Source organism: Ailuropoda melanoleuca, chromosome 7, assembly GCF_002007445.2.
Source record: "Ailuropoda melanoleuca isolate Jingjing chromosome 7, ASM200744v2, whole genome shotgun sequence".
In the NCBI taxonomy this organism is placed as follows: domain Eukaryota; kingdom Metazoa; phylum Chordata; class Mammalia; order Carnivora; family Ursidae; genus Ailuropoda; species Ailuropoda melanoleuca.
The window spans coordinates 108,302,804-108,319,673 of NC_048224.1; the positions used below are offsets into that span (position 1 = coordinate 108,302,804).

The following is a 16,870-nucleotide window of genomic DNA, read 5'->3' on the forward strand; positions in this document are numbered from 1 at the left end:
TGCAGCTTAAAAGTGAATACAGGCTAAGAGAAAAAGCAAAGATAGCAAGGCCCAGAAGGCAGCGAAGCAGGGAACAGACTCCGCTAATGTGTGCTAAGGAGGCAGTGGGATTTAAAATAAACAAGGAACACTCTGATTGGTATCCTCATTTTCTAAAAGGTATTGCCAATATGTTCGGGTATTTTTTGGAAGCCCTTTTCCCCCTGAAAACCATCATCACAATCATCAACCACATTCAATCAAGTTTCCCATTCAGGAGAGGAGAGAGGGCCAGACACGGAGATTCACACACATATTCTCTTCCTATTTTCTCACCTTTTGGCGCCAATTTTGTGTTTCTTTAGTACTGCAGAAGGCACCCTTCACACAGCTGACAATGTGAGTAGTGCCCCCTGGGGTTGTGCACTATGGCGGTCCTGAAAAGATGGATCACAAGCCCAATGTGGCAGCACATTTCTGGCTGTCTAGGCTTCTTTATGAGGGAGGCTTTTCTATTAAAAATATCTTCACAACATAATTTTTAAAAACATCAGAGCTATGTAGAGTCAGTTCCTAAGAACCAAAATGAAAATGAGACGGGTGCTGTGTTGGTTTTAGGTTTTAGCTGAATCTAGGTGAGTCTCAGGGTCCCCTCCTCTGAATAGTATCGCTGGGAACTCTGCTCTCATCTCAAAGGTTTCTCTCCTACCTGCGCTTCTCTGACAGACAGGAGAGCATCAGCCACACGATTCAGTGAGAAGGTAGCCTTCCAGGAACTCCTGGTGTAATATTTGAGATAGTGGGGATTATGGGAAACACATTCTCTATTAGGCAGGGTAATAATGACTCATTCAAATCAATGAGATTGTACTGTATAGAAGGAAGATTTTCTTCACATAAGCTTTTACGATCGAAAACAAAGTTACCGTCGGCGAAAAGTAGAAAAACCCACTAGGGTCAGCAATATTTCATAGGAAATATTGGCACTCTACCAACCTGGAAGGGGACAGAATGAGTCTAGTCCCACTTAGAGGTAGGGACTGAACCAACTGGCTGCATTTCGGTTTTATGATACTATCATATCAATATCTACTCTCCAGATCTTTCTACGTTCACAGTGGTCTCAGAATTTACCAACTTCTACCTCTAGGTGGCAGCAATCTCCTTCTGTTCTCAACATGGTCGCCTTTGGCCTTTGTTTCCTGCCTCTGCTCTAATTCCGCACTTCCTTCTCTTTCCCAAATAAATACTTCACAGCCTGTAAACTTTGGGGAAGATTACTGTAAGCTACTTTCACTGTAAGAAATCAGTCCGTTCTTGCAGCTAAGCTACAGGGTTCTTCAAAGAGTACAAAATAATTCAGGTCTCAAGTGAAAAAATAATAGAAAGCTATTTTCTTTCTCCATACCTATCAACAGCAAACTCTAAGGAAAGCAATATTTTTCTTTAGAGTCTTCCAAGGAAAAAAGGCCAAGAATAGAGGAATGAGAAAATTGATAGAATTGGAGATATTTCAATTTTACAATACTGTTAATTTAATTTTATGGGTGATTTTAAATCCCTGCTTTTCTGAAGGATGTAATTTGACATGTCCATTTATGAAGGCAGTCCAAAGACATTACAGGATGAGGAGAAACAATTTAATGATCACACAAAACTGGTAACATACAGAGAGTTTCCCTTCTGTTTGGCCTTCCCAGAAACTGGAGTAAACTGGTTCCATCTACATCCTACAAAGCTATTACCTCTGCTTAGATGCAACGTGTGTCCCTTTCTGAGCATGTATTTACCTAATGCACTGAACCACAATCCTACTCACAGATATTCACCTACTCCGGGTTCTAAATTGTTAGGTTAAGAAGGACTCAAGACAGCTGAAGTCAACTACAGCTTTATTTGAAGCTAAAACAAATGCTGGTGTGTCAGAGAATCATTGAGGTGGTAGGAAAGATTCCTTTCATGTAAAGCTGACACGTGGTTGTGGGCTAATATCTAGAGTTTATGAAACACTTTCATTCAAGGTGATCCTAAGAAGAGTATTACCTCTTTTACACTCTTTCCAAGACCTAATTTGAATAGTTTGGGTCAGACACCGTTCATTCACTCATTGGATAGAAATACTGAAGTGCGAGAAACACACAGACTCCTTTAGTATTAAGTGACAAATTTATACCAGAACCCAAGCTTGTTGACTCAAGCTTTTCTCGTTTCATAGGAGGTTCCTCTGTTTTATTTTATGTATCTTATCACGATAACTATATGTGTTTGGTTTTAAAGGCCACATTTTTAAATAACATGATTCAAAGTAGGATTTCTGAGCAAATGGGTGGTATGGGGCTTTTAGGATAAAAAAACTAAAAGTTTCAAGGGAAAATGGAAGCTTTTTAATTTTGTTTTGTAAATTTAAAGATTTTATTTCTTTTCGAGGGAGAAAGAGAGAGTGTGCGTGTGCACAGGCAGGGGGAGGGGCAGAGGGAGAGGCAGACGCCCTGTTGAGCAGGGAGCCTGATGCAGGATTCAATCCCAGGACTCTGAGATCATGATCTGAACGGAAGGCAGACGCTTCACCTACTGGGCCACCCAGGTGCCCCGGAGTCTGTTTTGACTAAACATTGTTCTTATGATTTGGCTGTTCAATAATCACAAATAATACCTGAGACAGCCATTTATTTTAGTGACTAACTGGAGATTATCTTTATCAATCAAAATATAAGAAAACGTAGATGCCAAGAAATAACATTAAAGTTCATTAACTACCTTTCATGACAGCTTCTCATTCAGTGAATTGTAGGCTGGGTCTACGGTGCTAGTTTATGAAGTGTAGCCTTCCCATCATCGTTTGGTTCCAGCAACGCCTCCTCTTTTGGGAGACTCCTCATTACATGTGGTCTTAGTGGAACTGTTGACCAAGGTACCTTCTTCCCTCAGCCACAGGCTGGGCACCTGAGCCAGGCTGGGGCCGATCCGACTCTGCCTCCCTCTATTGTGGTTTTGAGGAGGTGACATTAAGGAGCTGGAGCTGAGTCACTCTAGGCCTGCACCTGCTTATCAAATCCCGCCCTGGGACTCTGGGTGCTGTCTTGCTTCCTGTGTTTCCTGAGCCCCAGCTCTGGTGTTTTTTCTCTGACTTCGTAACCCACCTCATGTCCTTCTCTACAAATTAACCTTTTGCTCAAGTTGGCCAGACTCAGTCACTTTCCATTACTTCTGACAAAGGAAACTCACCTGATAAAGGAGACTAAGCTGAGTGAAAATTCAGACAGAGGTAATAGCTACCAGTAGACAGCGGGTTCCAGCAGGGTCTGCAGCCCTCCAGCTAATTACTTTTTTAAGATGTCATTTACTTACTTACTTACTTACTTACTTATTTATTTATTTATTTACTTATTTATTGAGAGTGCATGAGTGGAGTAGAGAGGGAGAGAGAGAGAGAGAGAGAGAGAATCCCAAGCAGACTCCCCGTTGAGCCCAACATGGGGCTCCATCTCTCACAACCCTGGGATCATGACCTGAGCCGAAATCAAGAGCTGAAATCAAGAGTCTGACGCTTAACAGACTGAGCCACCCAGGTGCCCCCCTCCGGCTGCTTCTTAACCGTGGGCTTAATGGACCAGGTGTGACTAAAGTGGTGTGCTATTGGTAGATATTAATTTTTGGATAAAGATATCACATACTAACTAATGCCCTCTTAAAATTGATTAAAAGAAATATATTAATTATGAGGATACTGACCCTACCTTAGGTAACATAGTGCTGTACTAAGAAATGTAATAAATAGCTAATTTTAAGGAAATTACAAGGAAACTTTATGAAAATCTAGTGGTCCGCTGAGAAACATCATAGTAAAGTGAAAATATATTTAATTTTGAAAATGCTAGTTCACTGTCCACGTACAGACAGAGAAACCTCCATGGCTAGAAAGATAACATTGCAAGTATGACTGATAAATGAAGATCAAAATAGTACGGACACATCCAGCACTCTCACAGGGAAATCCCCTTAAGATTTATTACCCCAAGCAGTGTTCCCAGCATAGTCAAGAATACATTAGGATTTCTGATTGGGTCCCAATATTAGTCATTACATCTTTCAAATATGTATTTAGAAGACAACTATGATTAGCCTATTTTTCATTCCAAATATATTCACTGAAAAATACTATGAAGGACTAAAAGAGAACGTGGCTTTTCTAGATGTGGCGATTTCTCTGTACATACACAGGCAGGGAACTAGCAATTGTATAAAGTAAGGTCTTTCTTCATTTGAATTTGATATGTTAACTATAACATGGCTTGTACTGGTACTTTCAGAGACACCTATTTTTTTCATACTGGGACACAGTTTTATCTGTGTTATTCAGTAATGACTCCTACATCCCCTTGTTCTTACAGCACAACCATTATTTTAAAGTTCTACATCTGAACAGGTCTAACTGGGAGGGGAATGTGATAGAGAATTATGTACACTGCACAATTTAAAACTCTATAAAAAGCTATGGTTTAAGTAGCTTCCCCAAAGTAACTCATGATTTCAGATTGTGTAATTTTAAATATCCGCAACCAACCTAAAAAAACAACAATTATGTGAAAAAGGTTACAGACCAGCATTACAAACAATTCGGTTTTTTCTTTTTCTTTTGCTTACTTTGGATTTAGTTTGCTCTTCTTTTTCTGGTTTCCAAACATGGAACCTTAGATCACTGATTTGAGATCTTTCTTGTTTTCTAATAATATATTTGATGCTATAAATTTCCTTCTAAGCACTGCTTTTGATACATTTCACAAATTTGGTAAGTTGTGTTCTCATTTTCATTGACATAAGAATATTTCTAAATTTCTCTTCAACTTTCTTCTGTGATCCATGGGTTATTTGCAAGTGTGTTGTTCTGGTTCCACGAATTTTTGGATTTTCCGAAGAAGTCCTTTTGAATAGTTAACTAATATTTCTCGGTCATGCTAAAATTAGTTAATAAGGGGTGCCTGGCTGGCTCAGTTGGTAGAGCACGCAACTCGTGATCTCGGAGTTGTGAGTTCAAGCCCCACACTGGGGATAGAAATTACTTAAATTTAAAAAAAAAATCTTTAAAGAAATGAAAATAAAATTAGTTAAGAAAACAGAGATGTTTTATTACATGATTGCAGCACACCTCACTATGGTGCTGGGAAGATCCCTGGAATCACCCAAGAATTTAATGACACACCCTATATGTTCTTCTCTCAGGGTTTCAGCAAGACACTAATGTGCTTCTGAGTTGCAGGTTGGTTAAAACAAAATACTCTTGGACTTTTAATAGAAAAATGTCTCAGAAGTGGTGACCATAGCTCAGCATGATCTTATAGCCCTAATTCTTCTATAATTAAGGAAATAATTGCAGAAAATAACCTTCTTTAATTTTTCCCCCCAAATCTTCTCTAGTGTGACTGAAGCAATACTAGGGACAAAAATCAGCTAATATGAATAGGAATGTGAAACACTTTTATCATGAGGTTTCTTGCTGAAATTCTGGGTAATGAAGAATTCAGGAAAATTAGACCAAAGGTCTTTAATAAGGTCAATCTGAAAGATGGTATACAAGTTTAAAGTACACGTAATTGTCACCGAGCTCTGAGGAGGTGGTGGAAGTAATTAAAGAATTGAATAGCCGAAACTGGATTATAACACACCAAAAGATGTGAATTCGGAGGGAATGGAAATGTAACAACACCCTGGAGGCATTTCTTTTCATTGCAATTCAGTATGAATACAGAGAACTTGCAAACTGGTCCACGATTACATGAACTATGTCCCATTTTCCGAATTTGTTATCAAACACTGGAGAGAGAGAGCATGCTTGAAAACTAAATCTAAAGGCAACCTGCGGTTACTTATTTTCCAACAAGTATGGATTAAAAAACTCACGAGGCCAAGGCAGGCCCTTCTGGGAACTAAAATTTACACATATTAATGTCTATACATATTATCATAATTTTTGCTCTATAAGTCAAGAAGCAGAGCGGTGGAAGGCTCTGGTAATTAAAATAACATAATCAATATTATCTATAAATAATGAGCATGCAAGGATCTCTAAGATGCGGAGTAAGCACTCTGGCAAAGAGTAGCTGCCACATGGTGGAGTGGGCAGCAAGGTCTTCAGTAGGGCCTCTCCTCTGCCTCCCTTCGCTCCCGGACTCATACCAGTGTCATGGGAATTTCCCAGACAAAAGCCTTCTGCTTAACTGGTACTGAATTAAGTACCTACCTCACTCAATCATTAGCATTTCTCTTGCTCTACCCATAGGCAGCAACTGCTACACAGCAGAAAGTTGACCGGACAGGTTTGCAGAGACCTGGGTTTATGCCCACCGTCGGCCATGTTACTGTGTTGTCTTTGGGGAATGCGGAAAGTGAGACGTCGAACTAAACCTGATGACGCTTACATTTCCTTCAGCTCTGAAACGGATTCCAACGTTTGGAAATGCTCTGCCCCTCCCTAAAGGACCAGTTCTGCATCAGCTCTCTGAGGGGTTTCCAATATCGACAACTTCGGTGCCCTCGTCTAATAAGGCGAAGGGTTTAAACAAGAAGTGTTCTTCTTTTTATGACAAAGACACACACTAGTTATGTCCTTCAGAAAGATTCCATGAAATCACATCTAACATTTGCAACTGTGTGCATTTAAATATTTGAGTTCACCGTACACTCTCCAGCCAACAATAAAACATCACAGTGCAAAAACGTTCTTCCTGTTCTCCACAAAAATTTGTGACACAGAACTTTGTCATATCCAAATGCAAAATGTGATTCACAGTCAGAATGTGTCATAATTTGCATAGTTACGCTATTAAAACTGGAGCTTTTTAGTGTATACAACTACATAACATCTCAGGCATGTTAGTAAGAAATAAACCATAATTGAGATGGGTGGTGGCAGCCTCCAACTGGTTAGAACAAATTACTTCTATTTGACTGCTGATAATTCCTGTTAATAATACTTTATTTCTATGTCATTATATAAATAGCCCATAAAATCTCTATTATGTAATGTCCACTACCACTCTTATATAAGAGCCTTAGACGGATATTTGAGTGCACAGCATAACCACCACTATGAGGTTCACTCAAAACGATATATACCCACGTCCTCTAAATCTTCAGGAATGGAGCAGGGTAGAGAGTGAAGCGAAGAGGAGAAAAGGAGTGAAAAAATGAGCATATGCCAATGTGTATGTCTTCAGCATACTCCCACTGATCCCAGAAATTTCTGGAGCCTGAAATCAACTTCAGTTCAGAGGTATTTCTCCCACCAAGCCCTTCCCTGTCCTGCTTCATTCAACCTACCCATCCACACCAAACACAGGTTCCAGACCTCTATTACATGTTTGGGAATAGAACAACCAAAAGATGACATGGAAACAGCCACTCTCTGTGGGGCTGATTTCAGAATATAATAGCTTCACACAAAAAGATCTGTAAACAACAAAAATCTATCTGCACATTCAACTCTCTAATAAATCTTGCCCCATTTCCCCCCAGTGGAGCAAAATATTTTTTCCCTGGCATTATTACATGTAAGAAAGAGTGGTGAATGCTCTAAAAAAGGTTTTGATAGTTATTGGACAAGTAAGGTATGATTACCTCTGCTTAGTGATGGTGAAGGAAAGAGACAGATGAGCCCATGAAAGAATGAAAATCACATGCTGAGCATCAAAGCCTTCATCAATGCTCACATCAACAGATATTACTATAGTGGGGTGGAGGGGAGAGCCATTCTGAGAGACAGAGTTTATGTCCGGTTGGATTGCTACCTTTGATTAACTGAATATTAAATGAGTTGTACAATGATCTCGTGTTCTTTACTGGGGTGCTAACATATTCGTCATGATGTTCTTATTGACGTTCTTTAATCCCTGGAAGTCAGCAGAGAGTTACAGCAAACTTGGCTCCATCCTAACCTCTGTCACTGCACCACCTACACCCTGCTGCTTTTGTCTCCGGACATTTGTTACCACATTTTCTTTCCATTTAAGCAGGTTTGTTTGCCTTGAACAGACATTCTTCTCCACACATTACTTCAGTTCCAGAGAAAAGAAAAACTGCCATAGGAATGAGGCCAGTGGATGTGTCCTCCCATATTAACATTATGCAGAGGAAAACACTACTTAAAATTTTAAACCATCTTTTACTGAATAATAAACTCTGGTTTCATAGCTCAACCACAGCCACTGAGATTTACAACCTACCAATTGTCATGCATTTCCTAGGCATAACTTATATGTCCAAACCTTTTCATGTTTTAGTGAAGCTTAATTGCTTTTCTGATGAACAATATTTTTTTAACTGATTGGAGCATTTGCTAACCCAACTTCACAGAATCACCCAGCATCACTCACATATGGTGTTTGCAGATCTAACTCAAGCCAGAGCCATGTCAGTGTTGAATTTATCTTATAATTCTATACATTATCCCATACTGCTATTTGGGGAAGATCAACAGTCACTTTCCCTTGATCTCCACTGCTAGCATGAGTATTTAAAGTTTCTGAATTTCCAGAGCCAATCTTTCACAAAGAAATAGCAAGTGTTTATCACTTAACCGGATGTAGATTCTGGGTGAGTCACTGGGCTTCTTCCTAGCCAGATGACTTCTTTCCATATACCAGCCTCAGAGCATTTACTTCAGGCAAGTCCGAGGTAGTATACATAATAGGAATCTTAACTAACTCATGACTAAATAAATCCATGTATGTTCCTACTATAGTTAATTTAGAAATGTCTCCAGGTCCTTGTATATGCGTTTCAATATACAATGGAAGGAATAACTCAACTCTCTGTTTTTCCTACCAATTCTGGGTCTTTACTCAGAAACCTTCTCTGGGATAGATTTTCTTAAAGTTCTCTTCCTTTATACTTTTTCTCTTCTGCACTATCCACTCTCAAATAGAGCTCTTAAATAGAATTGATAACATTTCCCTCTGATATATCTCCTTAGTGCATTATCCACATTTTATTACATATTCTATGTCATTTATATGACATAATATTGTGTATCATACATGCATGATGTGACATCACACACACACCCCTCCCTCATCTACAAGACGGTGAGCCCCTTGAGGACAGAAACCATGTTTTATTTATCTTTCTAATCTAGTGCTTTTCACACTAGAGACTGTACATAAATGTTGCTGAATAAATAAAAGTTGAAGTTTCTCAAGGCTGGTAGTAAAAATCCTTTTTGTTTTTCATGGATTACTTCTCTGGGGACAAAAGTGGTTTAAACTTCCTAACCAAATAACATGCTATGAATTATGTAGGAACAAGGTATCGTTACTCCAATACTTCAGAAAGGAAGAGTGAAGGAAAGAATATTGGTTATTTACTCAGTGATCCACATTTAGCCATTGAGAAATCAGTTGTTAGGAAGTGGATAAGCCACTTGGCAATGCTGTCCTGTATTCATTAGCTGATGTGGCTCCCTTGAGCATCTCAGAGTCCCCGTATGTTATAAAGTTTCTTTAGTACAGTATGCCTTGTACTCAGAAGGAATATCAATTCTGTGCAGTCAAGAAAGGACCTGCTTCTCCCTTTCCTTTTGTGCAGTGGGCATCAGCATTATTATTCTCTTAGCTTTCCAGGTGTGACAAGGGACAATATGCTTTAGTGACTGTGAGAAACCATGAAGGATGCCCCCGCTTTTCGACAGTGTAGAAGCAAATGGCTATATTCTCTGTGCTCCATTTCCCCCTCTGTGAAGAAGAAAAGCATAATATTTAACAACATCACCAAGCTATTGTGAGGGTTAATTAGATTTAATGGGGGAAGGGAGGTGAGCTGATTACACACTATTCAAATTCAAAGAATCATTATTTTGTGTCTAAAAATAATCCTGATTTAGGAATAAAATTAATTTGGAAGCTCAATCTTTGGTAATCATCTCCCCACACTTAAAAAAAAGCCATAGTTTTTAATCAAAACCCCATTCTAAGCACAATCCAATGAAGTACAAATGGAGATCTGTGAATTTCCATTCCCTTTTCAAGGAGTACAGTGCACGGTTCACGTTTTTATTTTTCTTTTCTTTCTTTTTTGAAGATATGTCATGTGTAGAAAGGTTAATTTTTTGGCATGGAGTAATGTAAACAAACACGGTACATTAATTTTTGTCTGCTTCATGTGAAACATTTGTGAAACACTTTAAATTACTTCTTTAAAGAATGAGTAGTCGATGTTTTGTGATGGTAATGATTTTTCAGGTCATTTCTGGTAAGTTCCATTTATTTATTTACTTACTTATTTTCAAGAACTGGTCAAAGACCTTTGATCCATGTCCTCATCCCTGGACCTCATGAATGTTACCTCCCATGGCAAAGTGGATTTTGCAGATATGATTAAGGATCTTGAGATAGGAAGATGAGTCCAGGCTACCTGGGTGGGCCTGCGATGCAATCCCAAGTGTCTTTGTAAAAGGAAGGCAGAAAGAGATCTGACCACAGAAAGGAAGGAGACAATGTGGTGACATGGGAAGCAGGGGGAGAAAGGCACGTGATGTGGGGCCATAAGCCAATGACTGAGAATGTCTTCTGTAAGACAGAAAATGCCAGAAATGGATTCTCCCCTAGAGCCTCCAGAAGGAATCAACCCAACTGACACCTTGATTTAGCCCCATAAGACTCCTTTTGGTCTTCTGACCTCCAAAACTTTAAGAGAATAAATGTGTATTGTTTTATGCCCCCCCCAAAAAAAAAGAGAGAGAGAGAGAGAAAAGAAAGAAAACGAAAACAAAAGGTCTTCATACACCCTAAATTTAAAAAGAAAGAAAAGAAAAGAAAGAAAGGAAGAAAGAAAGATGGCTGGGGGGGTGGGGAAGGAGGGAGGGAGGGAGAAAATTCTGGATATTTATAGCTAAGATGAGAAACAAAATCATCTAATAGTAATCATCAAAATTAATAATAGATTAATTACTATGAAAATCTTTAGGAAGTTGGTACCTGAGAAAAATCTGAGTTGTTGCCTAAATCTCACTAAAAAACTTACAATAGCTTCAAAAAAAGAGAAACATTCTTTAAAAAATGTAACAGTGGATTAGCCTGGAAAATATGCCATATCTCTTAGGAGAAAAACGTTGCCTCAGTTTTTGGTGAGTGCAGGGCTTTGGCTGAGAAGGAACTTTATTACTTCTATTTAGAACTTTCCAAAGGAAGGGAGACTATGTAATTTGGTTAGTAGAAATGTATTCTCTACAGAGAAGCAGAAATAATTCTCTTCTGTTTTAACATTACCCAATTAAAACTTCCCATAAAACTTACAAATTTTCATAACTTAGATTATATACTCACCAAGCAAACTTCTGATTATTCATTCGATTTCCCCGGACCCTTGATACTGGGGACGGATGTACCCTGTAGGTAGATGAGAATAATCCAGTCATTAAAAAAAGCACATTCCCGATTACAAATGAACAAATTAAAAAAAAAAAAAGAGCTGGTTTATAAATGATCTTTTGTAGGTATGCTTAATATAGAATGCCCCAGAACTTAATCACCTCTTAGTAAATGAACATAGTTAAATTCCTATGCATGTGAACCTGCAGTCTATCTCCTTTTGTACCACTTTTAACATAACAACGGCTTATCACCATGTTCACTGTGAAGACCCCCAAACGCTGGACCCCCAGTTTTAATCGAATGACAGATTCATTCACCGGAACAAAAAAATCACTGACTAGCTAATCCTTGCCAGGTTTAGAAGTGGGTGAAAGTAATGTAAGATATGGGGTGTGCCTACAACGAGTCCCTTCTGCTACCTCTTCCCACCCGGGATACATAGAGTCAGTAGGGGCACACTCCCTGAGTCAACTACTGGATTTCAAACCCTAAAAGGAAGATAATGAAGGAAATCAGGATATGTCACCCCAAAATATGCTATTTTGGCCTCAGGATCATTTTGAGCTGAAAGCAAGTAAGAAACAGCAGCCATAGGAGGAGCTCTCTATTTTCCCTTAATATGCCTAAAAACCAGGGCATGAATTTCCCTTTTGTAAAGGAAGTTTTCCTTTGTAAAGGTGTCCTCCTCCCCCCACTTCCAGTACCAGGAAGAAAAGCGCAACATACAACTCTTTACACCAGACCTGGTACTGAGATGAGTCTGCATAAACAACCCTTATTTACCATTAGATTCCCCGGTCTGTTTCTTACTCACTTTCCTACAATTCACCTGTTAGAAGCTCAAACTCCCCCTTTTCTTTTGACTGGTCACAGTCACTTCTCCGCAATTTATCACTCTTTGTTAAAATGGTATATAAGATCCACATTTTAACCCTCTTTGAGTTACTCATCACTGAGCATTCCTGCAAGTATGCATGTTGCATGTGTAATAAATCGGTTTTTCTTCCCCCTCTTGCTGATCTGCCTTTTGTCTGTTTATTTTTTTATTTAGTCTTTTGTCAGCTTAATCTGCAGGCCCCCAGACACAGAACCTGAGAAGATACAAGAGAAGGGTTTTGTTTTATTATTATTATTTTTTCTTCCCCCACAGTAACTTCATCCAAATGTCTAGGAACAGAATCTGACACAGAGGAAGGAAGGAAGGTGAACAGTTATTTCTAGGAGAAAAGCTTTCTAGAGGTGATGCTCCATGCTGGGCTTTGAGGAAGGCAGTCAATTCAAAAGTTTATCAATGGAGAAGTAAAAACTACACTGTCTTACAAGTTTCTTAGAATTATCTGCTGGAATAGCTGATATTTCCCAATACTGCCGAGACCTTCCAGTGGGGAGCTAGCTGCTGAACCTCTACCCTTTGTGGGTCACTAACTGGCAAGACAATATGCCCTACTTCCTGCTTCCTTGTGGCCAACTTCCTGCTTTGTTCTATTTTTACAGGAAGTTGTGAGATCTAGGCAGTCTTTCAGCTTGTGGTATCGTTATGTCCCACACATTTCTCATTTACAGGAAAGAAAACAGAAATCACTTGGGTCTCAAAGCCTCGTTCAGCTCCAAGGTTCAGCTCCAACGTTCACTAGAATCCGGTTCTCCATAGTTGTTCAGCAAGCGAAAATCATTTCAAAACAGATAATACCATTCCAGCCCCGCAGAAGGGCTAAACGCAAACTTTCTGTAAATCCAGAGCCAGACTGCACTTTGCACTGGGAAGGCTTATTTCTTCCAACATCCCTTATTAACATTCTTTTCCTCACAGCTCTTCTCAATGGCTGCTGCAGCTGAGATGCTCAGCACAGATTTTCTGCTCTGCATGGGGGAGGGGATGTTAATTATGCAGAAAGATGGAGAGAGGCCAGACAGCCCCTCTGGTGAACTGTCTCATTCAAGCACGGCCCACTTCCTGCTGTTTTGCAGCTACAAGGATCACCTGTTGGTCTTGGCATCTGGCCAAACTGGGGCCTAGCGGAAATGACAGACTCAGCTAGAAATGAAAGCCAGCTCATATTCCGGCACCCCAAATTGGGGAGAGAGAAAAAAACATGCAATAGAAATGCAGAAGAATTAAACAAAGGTAGCACGGCTCATTTTTTCTTCTCTTTTCTTCTTATTTCTTTCAGTCTGTCTGCTTAAAGCACCATCATCAAAATGGAATTATGAACCAAAAAATATCTCCCCACTTAAATCCCCCTAACCCAAGGGACAATAAAGGGAGTCCTCTTAACTTCCCTAAAGCCTCACTAGGGTGTCAGAGTCCTACTACCTAAATGAAGTTCTAAGGAGTAATAGCCTGAACACTTACGATTCTTTAATTCACTCCACATGCTTTAAATGTTTAGGTCCTGAATTCCTTCCTCCTTAACTTTCATATTTCCATTCATCATAATTCCACTAGGTGATGTCTGATGATGGAAGTATTTTCCTACTGATGCTTCTCACTCCATATATCAGTGGAGAAAAATGGGCCTGTTTAACATAATTACAATATCCTCTATGTATTTGTATCTTTTAACAAAATTTCATTGATCCATAGATCAAAAGCTGCAAGTAGGCACTTTCTATAATGGTTTAACAGTCTACAAAGAATTCCATGACTGTATGGATATGAACAAATAATTACAAGGTTTCTTAAAGAAATTAAAGAAAGCTTTTTTTCTTTTTCCCTTCTGAAAGGGGGTAAACTGATAACCCAGAACATACTTCATTTGATAAAGTAGACCATAAAGGTTTGCATTTCAGCTCCTCCCCAAATTTTATTTCTTCAAAAGGATATGCGGTGTTTTTGTGAGCTCAGGCTACTCTGTGGCACTTCTGGCCACCGCCTTCCTTCTTTCCACATATAGCAGCCAGGCAGGTAGCAAAGTCAAAACCCCAGTAGGAGAAACCACCACCTAATCTGCATGTCATGCATTATTCATGACCTCCTGATTCCTGCACCTGCATCTAGGCAGGAAGCTTGCAGGGAATGTTCATTATTCTTCTCTTAGCCTCACACAGGCTCCATTACTGCTAAGCCACTTTGTTCTGTAACTAAGGGTTTCAGGCCTTAGTACTAACCGCTGGATATGGAAAGAAAAAAAAATCACCATGCTAAAGAAAAGAGCAGTTTGGGTTGTTGTGCAACATGCACTGAATCCTACAATGTGCTCTTCTGAGACTGACAGTTAGTGTCAGATGGAAATGCTCACATTTGGTGATTTACATTACATGGAAAAAAGGGAAGCCATACCATTAAGGCCATGTATACCCACTGTTCTATTTACATGCGCTTACTCATCTAAGGCAGACAGCATGTTTATAATTGTGCCCAACACAGGGCTTAATTTAGCTTCCTTGCTAAGCATGTGAGAACTTTTTAAATATCTTAATACAAAAATGGTTCTTCCTTCTTTGGATATAAGCTCCAAAGAACCTGACCCTCAAATCTTGTATTTTTTTTTTTTTTAATATTTTATTTATTTATTTGACAGAGAGACAGCTAGCGAGAGAGGGAACACAAGCAGGGGGAGTGGGAGAGGAAGAAGCAGGCTCATAGCAGAGGAGCCTGATGTGGGGCTCGAACCCATAACGCCGGGATCACGCCCTGAGCCGAAGGCAGACGCTTAACCGCTGTGCCACCCAGGCGCCCCTCAAATCTTGTATTTTAATGACATTTATAGTCAATCAAGAGGATACAATTGCCCGGTTCTTCCCCATGGTTTTATGAACCTTCCTGAATGGCTGGTGGCTGGAGGTCAAATATGAAAGCCAACAGTCAACACAAATTACTGATTACTAATGAACTCCTGGGGAAGGATACCATCTACTTTCTTACTATCCCCACCACGGAAAAGCTATGCCAACTTAAATCCAATCTTCTAGCCCCAAATGAAATTAGGATGATGTGGGTAAGAGTACAAACTGTGGAACCAGTCTGCCTGCCAGATCCACCATTTACCAAAAGAGTCATGTCATCCTAGGGCAAGTCACCTAACCTCACTGGGCTTCAATTTTCTCATCTGTACAAATGGAGGCAGTAATCTCAGCCACCTCCAAGGGCTGTGAGATTTAAATGAGTTAATAGCTGTAAAGGGTTTAGAACAGTGCTTGGGACCCTGGAAGCAGTCAATACACGTTGGCTATTATCACTAGCAGTGTTGACTGGATTGGAAAAGATGGGAAGATGAACCTGGAATATCCAACTAATTCCTGGGGGTTGAAACAACAAATGGGCTTTACAGACCTGCAGTCTTAACTACCATGCTTATATGACTTCACCAAAGGCAAGGAAGTAACAAAGAGAAATGAACACATATAGAGTAATAAGAACCAACTACTGTGGTTTCTAAGATATGGCTTACTCTCAGGCATTGAATTTTTTTTTTTTAAAGATTTTATTTATTTATTTGACAGAATGAGAGAGCACAAGCAGGGGGAAGAGGGAGAACAGTAGAGGAGAGGGAGAAGCAGGCTCCCGTTGAGCAGGGAACCCCATGGAGGGCTCGATCCCAGGACCCTGAGATCATGACCTGAGCCAAAGGCAGATGCTTAACCATCTGAGCCACCCAGGTGCCCCAGGCACTGAATTTTTCTGTTCTTTATTAGAAAATCTATCTTCTGTTTACTAAATTGCATAATATTTCAGTTATATCCCATTCGAGAACAAGTCAGTAATCACACCAATACAAAATCACTCCATTAACTACCTCTAACTGTGTGCCAGACACCACACTAAGTACATCAGACACATTATCTTATTTTATCCTCATACCCTTACTGTCCACATTCCTTTGAGAAAATAGACTTAGAAGAGTTAAGTAACTTGCCAGGTGACACAGCTGGTGAACAGCAAAACTGGAACCTGAACACAGTGAGGTCTGACTTGTCCTACTCTGCATTATCATCCAATCCTATGAACTCATGTATATTCTCCCCACACTACCCTCAAGGATGCAATAAAGCAAATTAGCACCAGGGGCTTCAATGAGAGATTTTGCATTTAAGACCAATTGCATATCTTATAGTGTAAGTAATTGCAAAGTGAAAGTACTGTTTTCCTGACCTAAAATTGGCACTGGACAAAATATTAAGCATGCGGGTACTCAAAAGAAAGTCATAGTAATATAACTACTGATCTCTCTTTAACTGCTTATGAAAATTTCTTATTAGTGCTGCTATTTAAATACGTAATATACAACACATAAAGGTTAGATGGTATAATTAATTCTAGCTACATCTACTTTGTCGCTTCTCATTTTTTTTGTAGAACCCAGTTCAATCTAACTTCAAAGATGAAACCATCTTTGTCATGGTCATCAATGGCCTCCATGGTTTCAAATCTAATGGTTAATTCTCAGTCCTCATCTTCTCAAACTTAGTACCAACTGCCGTAACTCATCACTCCATCCTGAAAAGCTTTCTTTGCTCAGCATCAGGGACATTCTTCTGCCTTTCCTCCTCTTCTTTTAATCCCTTGCATGAACCTCTTCTTCTCATTC

At 39.5% G+C, this 16,870-nt stretch overlaps 1 protein-coding gene across 9 annotated transcripts in view; it reads right to left on the minus strand.

Moving 5' to 3' along the window:
- KLF12 (Kruppel like factor 12) overlaps positions 1-16,870 on the minus strand; it is a 412,821-nt gene that overhangs the window by 55,946 nt on the left and 340,005 nt on the right. For all 9 annotated transcript variants that reach the window (XM_019794254.2, XM_011218608.3, XM_019794255.2 and 6 more), the window contains one exon: positions 11,295-11,357. In XM_019794254.2, the coding sequence (XP_019649813.1) occupies positions 11,295-11,357 (63 nt within the window). The remainder of the gene's footprint in view (positions 1-11,294; positions 11,358-16,870) is intronic.